At 33.8% G+C, this 20,010-nt stretch overlaps 2 protein-coding genes and 2 pseudogenes across 5 annotated transcripts; all 4 read left to right on the forward strand.

Annotated features, from left to right (window-relative positions):
- Window positions 1–1,147: 1,147 nt before the first annotated feature.
- LOC111285460 (mediator of RNA polymerase II transcription subunit 31-like) lies at window positions 1,148–4,227 on the forward strand (annotated as a pseudogene). The gene is made up of 5 exons (XR_016328942.1): window positions 1,148–1,257; window positions 1,425–1,503; window positions 1,955–2,222; window positions 2,312–2,378; window positions 4,006–4,227. The product of XR_016328942.1 is annotated as a mediator of RNA polymerase II transcription subunit 31-like (transcript).
- A 2,042-nt stretch (window positions 4,228–6,269) lies between these two features.
- LOC111285469 (glutamate dehydrogenase A) lies at window positions 6,270–10,169 on the forward strand. The gene is made up of 9 exons (XM_022874948.2): window positions 6,270–6,674; window positions 6,792–6,905; window positions 7,569–7,790; window positions 7,924–7,998; window positions 8,079–8,195; window positions 8,299–8,549; window positions 9,245–9,320; window positions 9,395–9,481; window positions 9,712–10,169. Exons 1-9 carry the CDS (start codon window positions 6,567–6,569, stop codon window positions 9,895–9,897), a joined length of 1,236 nt encoding a protein of 411 aa, XP_022730683.2. The 5' UTR covers window positions 6,270–6,566; the 3' UTR covers window positions 9,898–10,169.
- A 132-nt stretch (window positions 10,170–10,301) lies between these two features.
- On the forward strand, window positions 10,302–11,625 carry LOC111285477 (light-harvesting complex-like protein 3 isotype 1, chloroplastic; annotated as a pseudogene). Its single transcript, XR_016329412.1, has 3 exons — window positions 10,302–10,855; window positions 11,020–11,166; window positions 11,265–11,625. The product of XR_016329412.1 is annotated as a light-harvesting complex-like protein 3 isotype 1, chloroplastic (transcript).
- Window positions 11,626–12,581: 956 nt separating this feature from the next.
- Window positions 12,582–16,432, forward strand: LOC111285484 (uncharacterized). 2 transcript variants are annotated; one of them, XM_089746735.1, is made up of 8 exons: window positions 12,582–13,052; window positions 13,296–13,435; window positions 13,618–13,717; window positions 13,818–13,916; window positions 14,368–14,715; window positions 15,069–15,161; window positions 15,255–15,457; window positions 15,839–16,432. In XM_089746735.1, the coding sequence occupies exons 1-7, from the start codon at window positions 12,735–12,737 to the stop codon at window positions 15,417–15,419; spliced, it is 1,263 nt and encodes a 420-aa protein (XP_089602861.1). In that variant the 5' UTR covers window positions 12,582–12,734; the 3' UTR covers window positions 15,420–15,457; window positions 15,839–16,432. The 2 variants fall into 2 exon arrangements, with proteins under 2 accessions (XP_089602861.1, XP_022730704.2); XM_022874969.2 differs by having other exon boundaries at window positions 12,601–13,052; window positions 15,251–15,457.
- Window positions 16,433–20,010: the final 3,578 nt, after the last annotated feature.

Raw genomic sequence — 20,010 nt, forward strand, 5'->3', positions numbered from 1 at the left:
TATTGAAGTAGAAGATTCAAAACAAAACATGTCTTGTTGTGGCGTGAGAAAAAGTAGAATTGATCATTTGTGTATTATAGTTGGTGTTTATTTTATGTTAAACAAGTGTAAAATAAAAAAAAAAATGATTATATTAAATTTTGTGACATGTCAAATGTAAAATATAATTTTTAAAATTTTATCAAATTTATATATAATTTTATTAAAATTTTAAAATTGTATTATTTTTATTATATTTAAAATTATCAAGTCTTTGAATATTTTACCATTAATGAAAGATGGGCGATGGATATGGCATTGTGTTTCCACTTATTTAGGCAAATGGAAATTTTAAGTTAATTTCACATTCCATTAATGGTAAAATAAGAAGAAAAAAAAAAGTCGTAGGAACTTGAGTTGTGTCTTCAAATTCGGAATAGCTCCTCTTCCTCAATCTCCAATTTCCTCCGAAGGGTGGATTGTTACTTGCTTTAGCCAGTTTTAGGGTTAGGGAGGGTTATGGTTTTTGGAGCCATTAAAGATTCTTTGGATTTAACGATCAGTTGGAACTACAAGCTGAACCACCCCTTTTTACCCATTTTTATATTGAGTGATTCAGTGAGTTCACCTATTTTTATATTAAGTGATAAGGTTCAATGGCTTCCGCTAAAGAAAAGTGACAATGCTTCCAATACTCCTTTATAAGCTTCTTTTCTTTCTTTTCTTCTTTACAAAATTTCTGAAAGGAATATATATCAGAATGCCAGCTCTTTAAAAAAAAATTAAATTTTCAGGCCAAACGACGTGTAGAAGGATCCCAATGATAGCGGCAACTATGGAATTGGTGCAGTACCTCACCAACCCTATTTACATCCAGTGCTCAATTCCTCAATACTTAGGGTTTTACTGTGACTCTGTCTAATGAATTTTTTTGGCTGTTTATGCTGTTAGATTCCTCAAAGAAGAAGAATTCAACTCAATGCTAGAACAAAGTCTCACATTGGATAAATTTAGCTCTTGATTGTGTCAAAATTTGCTTATCTTATTCATTAGTTGTCTTGTTCTTTATGCTTCATTGTTTTTTACTTGTTGTGTATTCATTTGTTGAATATGCAAAATGGGGTTATTGAACCTTTTCAGGCATTCTTCATTGATACTTACTCGTTAAATTTCTGATGCAAATTTGGCTCAAAATCGCTATTTGGAAGATGAGGCGTTTATTGGATACTTGAAGTATCTGCAATACTAGCAACGGCCAGAGTATATAAAATTGATCATGTCAGCAACTTGAAAGCGTGCCATCTAATACTTTAGGCTTGACTTGCTTAAAACTAACTGACTAGTAGGGGAAATGAAGTAATAGCTTCCATAGTTAATATTATATCTCCCTTCGTTGGAGTTTTGTTATGTGTGTCACATGAACTGAAGTAGAAGGATGATTGCAGGTATCCTCATTGCCTATATTTCCTTGAACTTCTTCAAAATGCAAATTTCCACAATGCAATGGCACATCCTGCCAACAAGGTTTTGCTCTAATGTTTATTGCTGTCGTCCTGATTAATGTTATCACTTATTTGAAATTCTTGGTTCTTTAAATCTCCTTTTTAATCAAATCTTGGGGATCCCCTAGTTGTGAACATGAGATCATGCAACAATTTTTGTATTGGCCTGATGGTGAAACTTCCAAAAAGCTGATGCGGTTTTTTCTAAAGGTTCTATAGCTAGTTGTTTTTAGATGCTTTGTGAATTACCAATTTCCCTGTAGAATCAAACCAAGTAGCATATGTTAAGAGGATATTTGCAGGGATAACACTATAGTAACACTTGATTGTATGGATTGGCAAGCAAAATATCTTCATGATCAGTTGGTCACTAAACAAAATAGTAGTATGTATTTTTTTTTATCAATATAAGACACTATTTTATGTTTACCTTTAGGATATCTTTGTCATTAGTTGTTACCTGAAAGTTATAGGAATTGGCACACAGACAGTAATTCTTCTTCTGGAAGAACTATTTCATTGTGCCTAAGCCTCCTCCTGAACTAGTTGCTGCACCTGCACTCCCACCACCTGCTGCTATTCCACCTCAGCCACCTGTGCAGGTACCACTATTGTTATGACAACTGCTTCTCCTGCTCCTGCTTCAGCACTTTCTCCAATGCCATATGGCTCCCCCCTGGATCTTCTTTTGCAAAAAATGATATGAGGAATAGTGGAATTGATCGAAGAAAAAGGAAGCATGTAGGTTTTCTAACCCACAAAATTTTCAACTTAGTAGTTAGGTATATATATTTATGTTGTTCTGATAAATATCACTTTCACCATCACAGGAAAGAAGTTTAACTTGACAAACCATCTACATTGAAAGTAGTAGGGAAGGGATGTGTATTTCATGAGGTAACATCTATTGCAATGAAAGTGAATAGCCACTTATCCTATGTTCTTAAAATGTTGCTTTCTACTAGCATTTTGCCCAGAAAGTCAAAGCCCTACTGTGCTGATTGATATTGAAATTATGTTTTAGTGACTTAAAGCATTCAGATCTTCTTGATCTATGTACTTAGCCTTCTGTATTGATCAAGCAGTTTGTATGAACTTTTACACCTAGGACTTCTTCGTTTTAAATCAAACTATCACATGTCACTTGGGCATTTCTCTTTCTCTCTAATGATTTTGATAATTGATAATGACAAGTTATTTGCTAAATGCAATATGCTTAAATTTAGAGGTGAACATAATGGTCGTACAAAAAGCAGTTTATCTCCTCTTGCCATTGTTTTAGTGAACTATTTTTGTTTTTCTCCTGAAATCATATTAAAAAGACGTAGAATTTTTAAATCATACGGTGTGCTAATACCCTGCATGACCTTACTGATTTAAGGGGATTTTTTTCTTTCTTTCCTTTTTTCTGGTAGTTATTGTAATTTAAGTCTTTCCATCTATATCTGTTCAGTGTGCTGTAGAAAACCAGATCTGAAACCCCAGGGATAACCCCCCAAATATTTTAAAAGAACAAAGGAAAAGAAATGGAAACCCCCTGATGCAGTATTGGCCTATAACACCTCTTACCAGAGAACAGCTTCTCACTGACTATTGAGTAGATCAAGCAAATTATCCTACTTGGGGAGAAAGAAAGAAGGCGGGGGGGGGGGGGGGGGGGGGGGTGTTGTTAGAAATTAGCTAAGTGTCTTGTTCCAGTAGAAGAAAGGAAGAAAGCTTGAAAAATTACATGATCTTAACAGGACTCCTATTTGTTTCAAAGGGGGAACAAGTCCTCAATGGTCTTTGGTTGTTAGCTGCATAAGATTTTCTTGGAACAAACAATTGTGTTTTTGGTTGGGAAAAGGCTGGATCTATGCTTTAGTGAGCCAGGCCCAACTTGTCCATCTGTGATTCCCCGTACCTAGTTTAAGTACATTGATCTTTTACCTCTTTTTAGCAAAATATTCAATCATTTTTGTCATGCTTCAATTGTTAGCAAGTTTTACTTGAGTCTGCACAAAGATCACAATTTTTCTTAATAGTTGCCTCTGATTCCCTTGGAATAATTCTCAAGTTATCTCTGGTTGTGAGGCCCTTTTCTTTTTGGCTTTCCTCACTGGATTCGTTTCACTTTCCTTCTTGTCTGTCGGATAACAGTGGTACCTGTTATCTCTTAATTAAAGAATATATTCTGCTTCTGTTCTTTTGGATGATTGGAGCAGAGCCCTCCTGAAGAGTGGTGGCTCTTGTTGGATGGTGAACGGTAACGCAAGTAATGAAGGAGTTTAAGCCCCAAAATGAAAATACTAAAACCACTTTGCTTCACTTTTGCATATACTTCTCCTATGTGGTTCATAATGCATGTTTGATTTCAGTGGTTTCTGTGACACTGACATGGTCATACTTGATCAATGGTCTAATGAAAAACAGAATCCTGTTTTATATCCCTGTTTTTTTTTTTTTTTAACTGTAGTGGCATATTGGTTATTGCAGGTATCATTATAGCAAACATGTAACTTGTAATAAGAGAATTATTTTGCAGGTTTTTTGGGGCCATTGACAGCCGAACAATATCACATGGGAAAGGGTGGAATCATCTTATTATTGTGGCATCGTTAGAGAACAGTAAAACCAAAGGTGGGATTTACAGTTGGGGCCAGCTGTCCCCCACTTAAATCCTAAGAACTTTGTAGTGGCATGAACCATGACTGGATTGAATTTTTAGTGTCGTTTGGTAGCTTTGAAAAACTAGTACAATTTCTTATTTCCTTGGTGCAATATTTAGTTGATAATTTGATTTCGATATCACTCATTTAAACAATTTAAGAATGTATTTGATACATAAGATTATGATAAGATAAAATAAAATAATATTATAAATAAAATTAAATTAAATAATATTATTTTATTTTATGTTTGATTTGTGTAAAAATTAAGATAAAATAATTTATTTATTAATTAAAATTATATTTTTTCAAAATTTATATAATTTAAATTATTAATATAATTTTTAAGAATATAATAAAATATGTAAATTTAATTTAATAAATTAAAAATAATTTTTTTTTACTAAAAAGATTGAATCATCTTATATAAAAAAATGATTAAATCTTTTGTACAATCTAATTTTTTTAGATACAAATAAATATAATATAATATAATTAATATTGTATTATATCCATTGTTTATACAGTGAACATGATCACAGATAATATGATTCGCTTATCATGACTTCTTAGCTCTCAATTCGTGCTGGATAGCCTTTTTCTTTTTTTATTTTTTATTTTTGAATTATAATTGAAATTTAAATTCGAGATTTTAAGTTTTAAAATCGATTTTAATATTAATGAATTGTTATTATTATGAGATATAATAGTAATAATAATAATAATAAAATAATATTATAATAATTAATTAATTAGTGAAAAGCGTACACTTTAAAGCAATTTTCCACCTTACAACAGAGAAATAAAAAAAATCAAATCCACGTCAGCAGGATAGACGCGGCGAGACGCCGGCATTCGACAGTCAATCTTTCGACTCAACTTCACTTCAACTTCAACAAACCCAATTCAACCTGTCTGAGGACTAAAAAAAAAAAAAACTAAAAAACAAACGTGGCATTACACAATTGGATGAGAGGTGATCGGGTATTGGCGTGGTGTGAAGGCAACCGTGCAACGTCAGCGCTGACGAGGATGGGAAATGTTAAAACTTTCCAAAAAAATCTAAGGGATCGTGGTGCACGGGTGGCTGTGATTATCCGGAGTGAGAAAAAATTTTAAAAGATTAAAAATTAATTTTAAATTATAATATTTGATTTGATTTGAATTAATTTTTTATTTTATTTTATTTTAATTTAAATGTTAAATATATATTAAATATGAACCAAATTTTAAATTAAAAAATCAAATTAAATATGAACTAAACTATTGTCACCATTTAATATCAAAACACATCAATGAATCATGCAGCAGGAATTTTTCAAGTTGAAATTATATCATCTTGTGCATATCTTTCAACCAAGGTGGCTTGCTTTCTCCTTTGACTGTTCATTTATACGCAAAAATCTTTCATAAAATAAACGTGCCATACATTATTTAAATTTAAAAACCAAATTTCGAATGTCCTGATTAAAAAACACAATGACAGGTCAAGCAGGGTTGCTGGTGTTTGGCATATAGGGTTGAAGATAAGTTTGAGATGATATATATATATATATATATGCTTTTGGGTCAATTCTTGTGCTAAACTAACCTAATTTTGAATCAATCAATTTCTTTTAACATTTGTTTATACTTCATTTGGACTAAGCTCGTTTGTTAATCCGAATGTGTTGGAATTGGTTTCATTGTAAAGATTATACAATGTTCACAGTTTCAACCTCAAGAATTAATTGAATTAATTTTTTTATGAGTTTGAAAAAATTTTATGTTAACAAACTGTCAGAATAAATTTAAAAAAATTTAAAATTAATTATCAATTATAAATCTCTAATATTTTCTTTGTAAATTATAAATTTTCAAACCTAACAAAGCATTAACGAGTATTTGACGAGAATTATTTAAAATTATCTTACATCAATAGCAATAACTATTTGAAAGTGAAATTTGGAAACGACAAATTGAGATGATAAATATATCCATCCAGACAAATTCAAAATTAAATTGTAATCTGTTCAGATTTTTCTGAAAGCATAATTTGCACTCGAATGAGTGGACCCCATGTCCTTACCCACTGTTGTAAGGTAGCATCACCGTCCATCAAATATCAAAGCACCATGGATGCCTCTCATCCATCCGATGGGCACTATTGTAACTTCCAGAATGGAAAATCTCTCACCTAAAACTCCTTAAAACTCTTTGATGCGCTAAATTCACGCTACGTTACTGTTGTTTACGTTCTGTTTTTTTCTCTCTTAGACCTTCCCTATATATACCCCTTCTCTCCCTTTCACAAAGACAGTAATTTGTTTTCCTATCTCCTTTGTTCATCAATCAACTGGTCAAGTTGTTTTAAGTCTCCTAGCTGTTGTTTTTCTTGATCTTTTGATCATTTCCGTCTCTGGGTATTTCTTGTTTCTTGAGGTTTTAATAGGTAGCCATGAATGCTCTTGCTGCAACTAACCGCAATTTCCGCCTGGCGTCTCGTTTACTTAGATTGGACTCTAAGCTCGAAAAGAGTCTTCTGATCCCTTTTAGAGAGATCAAGGTATTGTAAGAGAATTCTCTTCTTTTTTTTGCTTTTGTTGGGTAGTTTGATGGGAAGCTTTTCCTTTGTCTTTTGATCTTGAAATGTTATGTTTTGATTGGCGTTCCTTTTGATCAGGTGGAGTGTACGATTCCCAAGGACGATGGAACCTTGGTGTCATACGTTGGATTTAGAGTACAACATGATAATGCTCGTGGTCCCATGAAAGGAGGAATCAGATATCATCCTGAAGTAATCACTTTTCTTCTTTTTCTTTTTCTTTTTTTCTGTTGGAATTTTTGTCTTTTATTGTTTCTGTTTTATGATTTTGATTGTTTCTTTAGTCTTCAGAGATCGTCATTTGCTTTACTTTAGTAAGTAGCCTTTAGGCATAAAAGAAAAGGCAAACCTTTTTTTTAATGATTTTCATTTTGGTTGATTTGGAATTCATAGTTTGTTAAATCCACTTTACAGCTTTTTTTATGTCCTGTGGAATTAGAGTAATATAATCTTATTTTCCTGTTAGAGCTTTTCTTGATAGATTCTCCTGCACCCTCCAAAAGGTAACATTTTCAGTCCAATAGAATCCGATTTCAATTCTATAATGAAAATAATGGAAAAGCTAAATCTTGGCCTCTTAGGAATTTGAAGAGAATATCAATTAAGCAATTCCCTATATTAAATGAAATTTAGCAAAGAATTTTGGATATTGATGTTCTGGATTTAAGCAAATACACTTGTTATTCTATTAGTCTGTTTCATGTTCTGAGTTCTAATGTGCCTTTCATATTTGTTTCCCCTGTTTTAAATTTCAACGTGCAGTTTCAGTTGCATGTATCTGTCCTGATCTTACAGCATCGAAGTGCAAAAAAATCATTGAACTTGACAATTGATGTTTGTTAATTTTGTTTAAAGGTTGACCCTGATGAAGTAAATGCCTTGGCTCAACTAATGACCTGGAAGACTGCTGTAGCAGACATTCCCTATGGTGGTGCAAAGGGTGGCATCGGATGCACTCCTAGGGATTTAAGTAAGAGTGAACTGGAACGTCTAACTCGCGTCTTCACTCAAAAGATCCATGATCTCATTGGTATACATACAGATGTTCCTGCCCCTGACATGGGAACTAATGCACAGGTTATATTGTCCTCACTGTGTTATGTTTTGTTTCTCATGAACTTTCTTTTGGTTTGTAAACCACAAAATTGTTTAAATTCCACTTGGTTTACGTTCTTAAATTTATATGTATATTAAGAATAAATATGTGCAGACAATGGCATGGATTTTGGACGAATACTCTAAGTTTCATGGACACTCGCCAGCTGTTGTTACAGGAAAGCCGATAGTAAGTGCTAAATACTGATATTTAAAGCTTGTAATGTAATGTTTAACAAAATGTAAATATACTTTTATTGGGAATTTTAGGATTTAGGTGGATCGCTAGGCAGGGAGGCTGCAACTGGTCGTGGTGTTGTATATGCAACTGAAGCTTTACTTGCTGAATATGGGAAGTCAATTAAGGGTCTGACCTTTGTTATTCAGGTATGGTCAACATAAATTCATGCATGGTTAAAATTTTTCCTTCGAGATACTTCAAAACTTGTTTTTTCTTTTTTTAATGTTTATATTATTAAATTTTTTCTAGGGTTTTGGTAATGTGGGGTCTTGGGCAGCAAGGCTCATACATGAGAGGGGTGGTAAGGTTATTGCGGTGAGTGACATCACTGGTGCTGTTAAGAATCCAAATGGAATTGATATACCTGAGTTGCTAAAGCATAAAGAAGCTACTGGCAGTTTGAAAAGCTTCGATGGTGGGGACTCTATGGATCCAAATGAACTGCTTGCACATGAATGCGATGTTCTCATCCCATGTGCTTTAGGCGGAGTCCTGAACAGGTTAGAATCCATTGCTGGGCATCTTGGTTCTCACGTTTTTGTGTAAACTGTTGCTTGTTCTACTGGATGCTACCATTTCTAGCTCTTCTATTTTATTTTTATTCCATCTAAACTGTTGTAGTGCAAAGTTTACCCTATTCCCTTTAAAAGTTTATTGGAGTGGTAATGGCTCAATGGTTTACATATGGCTTCTTAATCATAGTTGATTAGATGTTGAAACACTAAGCCAACATCAGCTTTAGAACTTGTGCTTATATGGATAAATACAGGCAGGAATAAACATGGTCAAAGTTGTATTTGTACTAATTTTTCATGACAATCAGAGCTAAGATGTTCTAATTTAGGGCTTTATTAGTTCTTAAGTGTCACATAACCAATTTATTTCATCTCAGCAGGACAACTTATATGTTCTATATTGGAAATGATGTCAGAATATGTTGTCCTTGCTGATAAAAGTTGAACTTTATTTAGAGCATGTAAATGCAAATCTAACATTGTTTGATCCCTCCATTGAGAAGGTTCCATTATTAAAGTGGAATATTTCAGCAGTTGAACAAACTCATGGCTCTATTGCAATCTGTTTGGGAATTATCTTTTTCTTTTACTGTATCTTAATTGGATTCATTTACATTCCCATCAATTGCTTCAAATATGGGTTGTCTCACATATTGTTTTCATCATGTTCTCCTTTAAAGGGAAAATGCTGCAGATGTGAAGGCAAAATTCATAATAGAGGCAGCAAACCATCCAACTGATCCAGAAGCAGATGAGGTAAATTGTCGTCCTCTTGTTTTCTGATCCTAAAGGTGGAAGCGAAATTCTGATCTAAGATTTTAATACTGCAGATTCTATCAAAGAAAGGAGTAATAATACTACCTGACATATATGCCAATGCAGGAGGGGTAACTGTCAGCTACTTTGAGTGGGTTCAGGTAAAAGGTTTTAGTCTGTTTGCCATGCATCTTATCTTTTTCAGATGATTTTATCACGGCACTGCTTACCTCATCTGTAATGGTTAATTCAATGGGTACACAAAGCTTTTAAGACATACAATCATTTTGAATTGAATCAATGGCAACAAAAGCAAGTTTATGTCATTAACTAGTTAAGCTAAAGAAGGATACTGTATCATGATATTATTTTTTTTCATCTGATTTGGCAGAACATTCAAGGTTTCATGTGGGATGAAGAGAAAGTGAACAAGGAGCTGAGGAGGTACATGACTCAAGCTTTTCATAACATCAAGAACATGTGCCAGTCACACAATTGCAATCTCCGGATGGGTGCCTTTACACTTGGGGTAAACCGTGTTGCTCGTGCAACTATCCTGAGAGGATGGGAAGCATAAATGTCCCCTTCCATTTCTTATTCCTGTTTCTTTCTCTATTTTGGTTTCTAGTCTCCATAGCAAGCTCAAGCAATAGATTTGAAACATTCTTATCTTTTCCTCTTCAAAACTTTTAATTGTTATCCCATTTATCCTTAAGGAAGATTATTAATGGGGGGTATTTGTTAAATTTCAATTTTTACCAGCTTTGTATTGGAATAATGCATTAACTGTGTTCAACATTCATTCAGCTTTGAGATTGAATTCTTTGTAATTCTATATGTTTTTTACCATGTCATTGCAAGTTTGAAGATCTCAATTTGGAAGACTGAGTCAGAAGCCACTGGTGACTCTAATAAAATATATCATATAATATATTTCTGACACAAAACTAGTAACTCTGCAGAATCAGCCTCAGTGAGCACAGTGAATACTGGATAATTCTTTGCTTTATAAGAGGAAAAAATTGGCAAAAGGAACAAAGATATAAAAATAAATACCAAAACCTTGCCCATAACTCTCTGACAGGAGGTTATGGAAAGATAATCTTGTTTATTAAAAAGTATGGGCAAATTGTATACTTCCATTCCCCTCAAGAGCTTTAGAGAAGAGCAAAGAACCAAAGAAAGAATACTCCCTTTGAACCGACAATGGCTTCCATTGCCATTTCTGCCTTCTTGCAACGAGCTTGCAGCTCACATCATGTCACTAGGAAGCAACAGCAACAAACCAAACCAGCATATTCTCTGGGGACAAAACAAGTGATGAATGCTGTCACCCTAAAGGCCAAAATGGCTTTAAGATAGATGAAAAGAGAAACCGGCTTCACAAATTAACAAGTCAAAGGATCCTGACGATAAATTGAAAGGCAACTTCGAGACAGAATCATTCAGGGACGAACGATGGAAGAATGGAACATGGGATCTGAATATGTTTGTCAGAAATGGTAGGATGGATTGGGATGGGGTGATTGTTGCAGGTGAGCTCCCTGGGAATCTATAGTCCCCTCCATTCATAGCTGAAATTCATCCTTCTAGCATATTGAAAAAGGCAAAATGATTTCTTGAATATCTAATGATATCAGATACGTCCTATCAAATTGGCAAATTGATCAGACACTCCATAACAGCAATCTTTTTGCAGGTATTGTAGAAGCAAGGAGGAGAAAATTCCTGGAGATGCATCCGGAGGCTGCCACAAACCAAGAACCAGTCCAATTCAGAAGCGCAATCATACCCTGGTGGGCATGGCTGATGCGAACATATCTTCCTGAGGCTGAGCTGCTCAATGGTTAATAAACTCCTTACACTCACTGCAAGCACAACTTCTCATTTTTGTTACTTTCAGAATAATCTCTCAGCTGCATTCCAATATATCAATATTTGCAGGTCGAGCTGCAACGATAGGATTCTTCATGGCTTACGTTGTGGATGCTTTAACAGGGCTGGATTAGTCGGGCAAACAGGCAATATTACTTGCAAGGCTGGATTGTTTGTGACAGTCACCGATGTCATCCTGTTCAGACGAACCCAAGATTTTGATAACCTGAGAAAGCTTGCTGATGAGGCCACCTACTATGACAAACAGTGGCAAGCATCCTGGAAAGATCAAAATTCAAGTTCTGCTTCTTCAGAGAAAATTGGAAATACATAAAAATTATAATCTAGTTCATGTTCATTACAACTCTATGATTCTTACATTTGCTTATTTGTATATTGTCAATGGATATATAAATATTTATTTAATTTTTATGGTCCCAAGTTCACCACACTTGCCTTATTCAGGCAGGCAATGCTTTGCAAAATTCGGAAGCATTATCTTCGTGGCCGCTTAGAATTACCCTTAAACCAAGACTTCTTTATCTAAGAAACCCGATGCAAATTTGATGATTTTGCCTTCTTGAGGGGACAACATATTATCATGTTTTATAATATTAATTCAATGTGATACACCCTTCATGATTTTTTTTCCTTGTGTCATTTATGAAGAAATACATGAAATTTGTTTAAGCTTCATTTGATCGATGTTTTTGTTATTTTTACAAATGAATTGTAGTATAAATAAGACAAAGTTAAAAAGGATTACGACATTAAAATTTAAAGTTTAAATTATTGGATATTATTATTTAAAGTAAATTTGATAATTTAAAATATAAAATCATAATATAATTAAAAATGATATAAATAAAAAAATAAAAATGACATCATTTAAAATTTTAATAAAAATTATAAATAAATTTAATAAAATAAAACAATATATGATTCATATTTTCATATCAACACAACTGTAATACGTAACTTTTATATAAAATACGATACGAATATATAAATTATCAATATTTTATAAAAAATTAATATATAAATTATCAAATTAGGTGAATGTATGAATCAATTAACGAATTCTCAAGTTTAATATTTTTTGAACATTTATTACTATAATAATTAATTAATTAAAATAAAACACCAATTATAGATATAATTAATTTATATAGCAGAATCATGCATTTTAACATAGAAAAAATTATATATTTTTATATAATTATTCAAAACTATTATTTACCTTGATATATAAATTAAAGAAAATTTTACTATTATTTCGTAATTTTTTTTGACCTAGAATATTTTACATTTTCTTTTTATTTCTAATTACAGTAAGGCAAAGCAAAGAGAATAGATCACTCCTTATCCTAATTGGCCAACAAAATTCACAAAATCCAAAGCAACAAAACCGACACGAAATAAAAATTAAAAAAAAAAAAGGAAAATATTCACAAAAATAGAAATAATTTATTACTTATCTCTTCTCTTTTCTCTTTACTTTCAGATTTCAATAAGAACAACGGCGACATCGAATCCAAAATGCCGGCTTTTTCCAGAAACCGGAATTCGTCGGCCCGGTTGTTGGCGGACAGCGCGGAGGCAGAGCGACGGCTGCGTGAGGCGGAGGAGCGATTGAGGGAAGCCATAGAGGAGCTCCAGAGGCGTCAGAGGAAGGTGGCGAGTGATGATGACCACCCGCCATGCGACCACGCCGATGACTCCTGCATGGCCAATGCCATTGGCAATCTTTGCCAAAGCTTTCTCCTTTCTTATGGTGTTAGAGTAGGTATCGGGATTCTTCTTCGCGCTTTCAAGCTCGCCAGAGGACAGTCGTATTCTTCGCTTCTTGATCTCAAGGTTAGGGTTTTCTTTATGAAAGTTTCGTAAAGTGTCTTTCTTTGACTTGGTTCCTTTGTAAATTGTGAAATGTTTCTTATAAAATGATTGATTAAATGGTTTTAATGTATGATCAGATTTGATTGTTTGGCGAATTTGCTGGGATTTTGGGTTTTATTATTGGACTTTGTAAGGAATTATGATGTAATAATATGCAGAAATGTGATATTACCAATGTTTGAATGTTTGAACTTTGTTTTTCAGCAACTTGTCTCAGAGAAAGATTTGATTGTGAGAGAGGAAGCATGCCGCATTGGTTTACTTTTTGGTGGCTTCACAGGATCATACCATGCGCTTAGGTGTTTACTAAGAAAGCTGAGAAAGAAAGAGACGCCAGTGAATGCGTAAGTTTGCTATTTAAAGCCTTTTTTCTTTTTTTAAGTTTTGTTTTTAAATGGATGATTTCCTTTAGATGTCTATCTCATTGTGGTTTATGGTAAATGATTGGTGGAATAGTTGAAAACTTTTGATGCATGCTAGATCCTTTTTCCTATCTTTGACATTGTTTAAGGTGGTGATGGAACAGAATTTTAGCAGGTTCAATTGCGGGGTTGTCTATTTTGGCTTTGGATGATTCAAGCCGAAGGCGTACACTTGCACTGTATCTTTTGGCTAGAGTAGCCCAGGTAAATTAATGTATTTTTAAATAGTAAATTGGTAAAGCTATTTGAAATAGTGGATACCAGTTCTCCGGTTTGCAGTCTAACAGTTGGCTTTACTCTTCAGTGTGCTTATAATTCTGCAAAGTCAAAAAATAAGTTTCACTTCTGGGGAAGCCATTGGAGGCATGGCGACTCTCTGCTCTTTGCTTTAGCATGTGCCCAGGTAATATAAAGCTCATATTGATTTACCTAATATGTTTGGACTAGTTATTTTTATCTCTGTACATCAATTGATGATAGTGGAACTTTTATAACACTAGAAATTGCTTAGTTTGGAGAGTAAAAGCTGCCAAAGAGAAGCTTAGAGTAATTTTAGCTATAAATACTACAAGACATGACTCTTTTATATAAGATGTTCTGGAAATGTAACTAATTTAATTCTGCTCCTTTGAGATTGTGAATTGTCCCTCCAATCGTTTGCTTCTGATTACTTTTTCCATTTTAAATGTTAATATTTAGTGAAGGTTGCCATTTTCTAGCAAATTGGAGTTTCCTTCTGAGGTTAACAGTGGTTTCATATCTGCTTTTCACTTACTAGGGTTAGGTTGATGTACTTTTCATCATCCACATTTGTGTTTACTTCAACCCATTTTACTGACTGACGCTTATATTAGGTTATGTATGCCTTTGTGATGCGTCCTGAAAGCTTGCCAAAATCATATCAAGATTTCATTCAGAAGACTGGTCCTGTTGCAGCTCCCGTATATAAAGCTGTAAGGGAAAACTGTAGAGGTGGTCCAGTGAATGTAGCATCTATATCAGCCTACTTATATAGCCGAGGGAAGTTCAATAATGTGAAGTTGAAAGAGTTCCCGTCTATTATTCCTTGTTCTGTTATTCATCCAGGCACAAATTCTTGTCTAGCCCACAATGCTCAGGCAGCATCGGCTACATTCAAGAAAACATTTCCTCTATACTTCTCTTTGACATTTGTGCCATTTGTTGTTCTGCACTTACAAAAGGTACATCTTGAATATATTCTTCTGCTTATAAGAAAAAAGCAAATAAGACAATCATCGTCTTAATGCATTTTAAGCACTATAAAAGGTCAGCATAGGCTTGCCTTTTTTGCATAAATGCTTTACCAATACCAAACATATTTTTGAAAATTGAAATAGTTAATCCGGTTTAGTAAATGCAGCATTAGTAATGTTTTCTGAATGGAGCGGGAATGATGGGTTTTATTATCAGGTTAATTCTTTTAGTTGATTTTGCAGGTTTCTGTCGATCTTTAGATGGCATGACAATGAAATTTCATTTTAGAATTGATCCTTTTTTTTTTTGTTTATTTTGCATTATCATGATACTCTTCTAGTTTATGGAGACCCCTGCTCGTACTTGTTGGCTTGCTGTTAAAGGTGCTGTTCGATCAACATCTTTCTTGTCTGCATTTGTTGGAATTTTTCAGGTAGCTGGTTTCTCATTTCTCATTCACTCGTTTCTTTTGTTAAAATCAGTATGAATATGTTCTTGAAATTTTTTCTTGTGCTATTCAAGGCAGTTATATGCATGCATAGGAAGATTGCATCAAAAGACCACAAGTTGGTATATTGGGTTGCTGGTGCTTTATCAGGCCTTTCTGTATTACTGGAGAAAAAAGCTAGACGCAGTGAACTTGCTTTATATGTTCTTCCACGAGCTGGAGAATCATTATGGTATATTTTAGTGAACCGGCACCTGCTTCCTGATGTTAAAAATGCTGAGGTAAGTTACCGTGTTAAAAATCTGGCTTCTAATTTTCCTTCTGATGGGAGCTTCTTTGTTGGTCTAAGTGAAAATCATGCCCATAGTTAGATAACCAACTTTGTTCTTGATATTTCAGGGGCAAGTCACCTTGGTTTAGGCCCTTATGTCAAAAAAGTGATGAATTTTGTTGGCATGAATTAGGTGGCTAAGTAACTACGTGCTATTGTTGGTTAGGAAATACTGAGTGCTACAGTGAATCCTTGATTGTCTTAAGTGTTGCACATATAAATTGAGATAGAACGATGGTTTCTTTTATGTACTGCATCATTACGATATTAACTGAATCAGTTATTCTCTTATAAATTTGGCTCCTCACTTGTTGCTTCTGAACTGTCACAGGTGGCCTTGTTTTGCGCATGCATGGGAGGAATCATGTACTACCTAGAATATGAGCCGGATACCATGGCCCCATTCCTTAGAGGTCTAATCCATCGCTTCTTGGCCAGCAGAATAAGCAATCCTGGCCCTTTATCTAATCGGACAGTGTCCTACACCTACTTGCTGGCTCTCGATGCCATGAAGAAGCCAAAACTACAGGACAACCGAGAGGTTGAAACTTCAACTCCTAAAGAATACAACCTTGAATCCATACAGGGGCTCTAAGCTTGTTTTCGTTGCTTATCTTATCACCCCTGAAATTTCAGTCAACCACCCATTCTTTGCAATTTATATTCACTTTTTTGCTAAACGTATTAGTAGACCATTACACGGGGATTAGAAATGATTCAATGCCTCTTAAGGCAAATAACTCAAATAGAGGGATTTATTTCTGGTCCTAGTGTAGGATCTCTCAAGACTTCATGTGTACTCAGCACTTCCCCATGGGAACAGCCATTGTTGATGAAGTGAGGAAGAAATGATATGATGATTAATGTAAAGATTATACGAAGGATGTGCCTTTTGCCCTCTCTATATAACACCAGTTGCAGTCTATTCCACGGTTCATCTTGCTTAACGACCAAGGATTTTTTTTTTTTTTTTAAGAATTCTACACACCTGAAGGCTGATTATAATGTTGATTTCGTCAAATCATGGTGAAGTCTGTGATCCTCAATGGTTTTAATGTTTTTAAAAGTCGGTTTGAACTTTGAATGATAAGTTCAATTTCAAACGGATTAAAAAACTTTAGTTCCAATTAATTTTAAGATAAATATAATTGCTTTTCCACAATAATTTTCTAAACATAGTTTTTCAATTCAACCACGACATTAAACTACTGTCTAGGAAGGAACTTGGTAGCAGAGTTTCATATCAGTGATCGGTGGTGCATATAAGAATAGTGAGATAACATTGGCTTTTGACACCTTTTTGAGCTATTGAAAGGCAACAAACGATGGTGATTTTCTAAATTCTTTAAAATTTCATACTGTCTGAAATCTAAGTATGAACTTAGGGAGCATAATATATTATGAACTTTTAGATTAGCACTGATTAACAAGTCCGCAGCAGCAAAAATAATCCAGAGATACAAGTATAAATTCCACAGTTTTGGTATACACTGGTAAACAACTTAAAAGAACAGGACATGAGATCAGTTTTTGTTGGAACATAAGCTATGGGATTTGCCCTAAGTGTACGACTCAAGAAACTACGCAGCCATCACATCAGCGAAACGAAAACATCACAGACTTGTAATCCGTAGAATGTAATTGTTGAAGTTCATTACTGGTTTTTCTTTTTATAAGGGAGGCAGCAGCTTAGGATAGAAAGAAGATGACAGCAGGTGTTGAAAAGTGAATTCGAACTTGCTATATGTCATGTTTTAAAGTGTTAGCATGAACCACCAAAGTCTTAAAACCAGCCAGAAATCTAAATTAGCTTCATTCATATTTCTGTTTTGTCAATCATCTTAGTTTTTGAAATCATTTTAAGTTTTTTGGATGTCTATCATATTAAAATGATATATGCTAAAGTCAGCCGAAATAATATATATCATCTATTTGTTTATTGACACCGGAGTGTTAATGCATTTTACAATTTAAGCTGAGATTAAGAAGGATTTATTCGAAAATAAGATGGGGCTATCTTTGGTCCAAATCTATTAAATAAATGCAAAAATAAGGTGAGTTGGGATACGGAGATTATATTCACACTAGCTAAAAAAAAAAGCATGAATATGAATGAGATTATGATCAAATTAATCTGCAGGAGTAAATGGGTTCACATACAAATCTCTTGATTTTAGACATGATTCTTGCAATTCAATATGAAAGTTCTATGCTTGGAGGGATATTCCTAGCCTATATATTTTCTATTATTCTTTGGTAGAAGGGAAAATAAAGTTTTTTTTATCCTTAAGCAATCTTTTATATTGTTCTTCAAATTTTGTATCTTTTAAGTGAATTTTCTAAAGTAGTGAACTTCTATTGTTTTGTATCATTGATTAGACTTCTTAGGGTAATGTTTCAATATCCTTTAATTTTTAGTCTTGGTGGTGAACTTTTAATTGTCTCTTTTGTGAGCTTTTTCTATTTGCAATGACTCTCCAACATCTCATCCATCAATTTCTGACATCAAATTGGTATCAGAGCTATGGCAGGTCATCGTTGTCAAGCACCAGTAGAAGAGGTTGAAGCTAATATCGACATTACAACAACTAACAATGTTGACCCAAGGGATGCCCTCATAAAGGAGATACGACAATAGATCATTCAACTACAACATTAACTACATATACAAAAAGAGAGAGAGGAGATAATGAGGCAATGAATGAGGAACAAAAAAGATAAAGTAGAAACAAATCCATACCATGGTAGAAACAAATCCATACCATGGAAACAATAGCGATTCTGATGATAACACCATATCTCACCCATGGTAAGTTAGAGACTATCTACGCAGAAACCAACTTTAACCTAACATATTCAATCCTAAGATAGAGATTCCTGAGTTCGAGGAGAAGATGTAATATGAAGAATTCTTAGATTGGCTACACACGGTAAAACACATATTTGAATACCACGATGTCCCTGAATATTGTAAGGTGAAGCTAGTAGCTATCAAACATAAAAAGCATGCATCCTTTTAGTGAAAAAATCTGAAGAAACAAAGGAAAAAAAAAAGGTAGGAGAAAAATTGTAACTTGAAAGAAGATGAAAAAAGAGTTGAAAAGAATGTATTTCTCAGATAACTTTTGACAAAATGTCTTCTTTAAAATCCATAACTTGAAGTAAAAAGATCTTTTAGTGGAGGAGTATACAGTTGAGTTTGACCACCTTATGTTAAAATATGAATTGGTGGAATAGAAAAAGTAAACTATTGCCCGATATCTTAAAGGATTGAAGATTAAGATAGCTAATGTGGTGCAGCTACAACCTATTAAACTTTCAATGATGTATTCAAGCTTGCTTTTAAAGTGGAGAGACAACAAAAGAAGGCTCATTCTCGAGAAGGCTATATCAATAAAGATGGCTCATCCAATACTGTTGCTTTTTCTAAGCACATTATAAAGTAGCCCCAAAAATAAAGATGGAACCTTAACAAGCAAGCTTCAGTCTAATGTACAAACCAAAATGTGTTTTAAATGTCAAAGCCTTGGACACATTACTTCAGAATGCCCAAACAGAAAGATTATGGCTCTAGTAGAGAAAGACTTAGAGAAAAATAAAGAGGAGCTAGCTAAAGAGATCAAAACCTTGAAAAGGAGAAAGAGGTAACTTATAGCGATTATGGAGCATCCTTAGTCATATAATACAGCTTGGATACTACACTTACTAAGAAAGAAGATTGATTGCATAAAAATGTGTTCCACACTCGGTGTACTACTTATGGAAAGATATGTGATGTTATAATTGATAATGAAAGTTTTGAAAATGTTGTTTCTACCTTTATGGTACAGAAATTAAACCTTAAGACACTAGATCACCCCTAATAATATAAGCTATCTTAGCTGTATAAAGAGAATGAAATCAAGGTTAGCAAAATGTGTTTAGTTCTATTTTTCACAAGAAAAAATTACAAGGACAAAGTGTTGTGTGATGTAGCTTCGATGGAAGCTTGCCATTTACTGCTCAAAAGACCTTGACATTATTATATTAAGGTTATTTATGATGGTTATCACAACACTTACGCATTTATGAATGATAGATGTAAAATTATTTTAGGTCCTATCAAGCCCATAGTGATATCAAAACCAACCAAAGGGTAAGGAAATAGCTTGTTTACCAAGGTCAATTACAAAAATAAATTAACATGGATGATATTATGTATACACTGGTGTTGATTATGGAGAATAAAGAAAGTAATAAGCCCCTACAGTAATACAACCATTATTGGTAAAATTTTAATATGTTATTCAAGAGGAGTTACCAACTGGTTTACCACTAATAAGAGATATTTAACACTGCATAGACCTTATCTTAGAAGTTATTCTACCCAATAAAGTAGCCTATAGGATGAGTAATAAAGAGCATGCAGAGTTGCAATACCAAATTGATGAATTGGTGAGAAAAAAAATGGTACATGAAAACATGAGCCCTTATGCAGTTTCAGCCCTTTTGGTGCCTAAGAAT

The sequence above is a fragment of the Durio zibethinus genome, chromosome 17, assembly GCF_047325235.1.
Source record: "Durio zibethinus cultivar Kanyao isolate XHJ-2024 chromosome 17, ASM4732523v1, whole genome shotgun sequence".
Lineage (NCBI taxonomy): Eukaryota > Viridiplantae > Streptophyta > Magnoliopsida > Malvales > Malvaceae > Durio > Durio zibethinus.

Excerpts from the sequence above, each read along its gene's own strand:
- LOC111285469 (XM_022874948.2), top strand. The coding sequence starts at position 6,567 with ATGAATGCTCTTGCTGCAACTAACCGCAATTTCCGCCTGGCGTCTCGT. Across the intron at positions 6,906-7,568 it reads GAATCAGATATCATCCTGAA|GTTGACCCTGATGAAGTAAA; the intron begins GTAATCACTTTT and ends TTTTGTTTAAAG. Across the intron at positions 9,482-9,711 it reads GCTACTTTGAGTGGGTTCAG|AACATTCAAGGTTTCATGTG; the intron begins GTAAAAGGTTTT and ends CTGATTTGGCAG.
- LOC111285484 (XM_022874969.2), top strand. The coding sequence starts at position 12,735 with ATGCCGGCTTTTTCCAGAAACCGGAATTCGTCGGCCCGGTTGTTGGCG. Across the intron at positions 13,718-13,817 it reads TTTTGGCTAGAGTAGCCCAG|TGTGCTTATAATTCTGCAAA; the intron begins GTAAATTAATGT and ends TTTACTCTTCAG. Across the intron at positions 15,162-15,250 it reads CATTTGTTGGAATTTTTCAG|GCAGTTATATGCATGCATAG; the intron begins GTAGCTGGTTTC and ends GTGCTATTCAAG.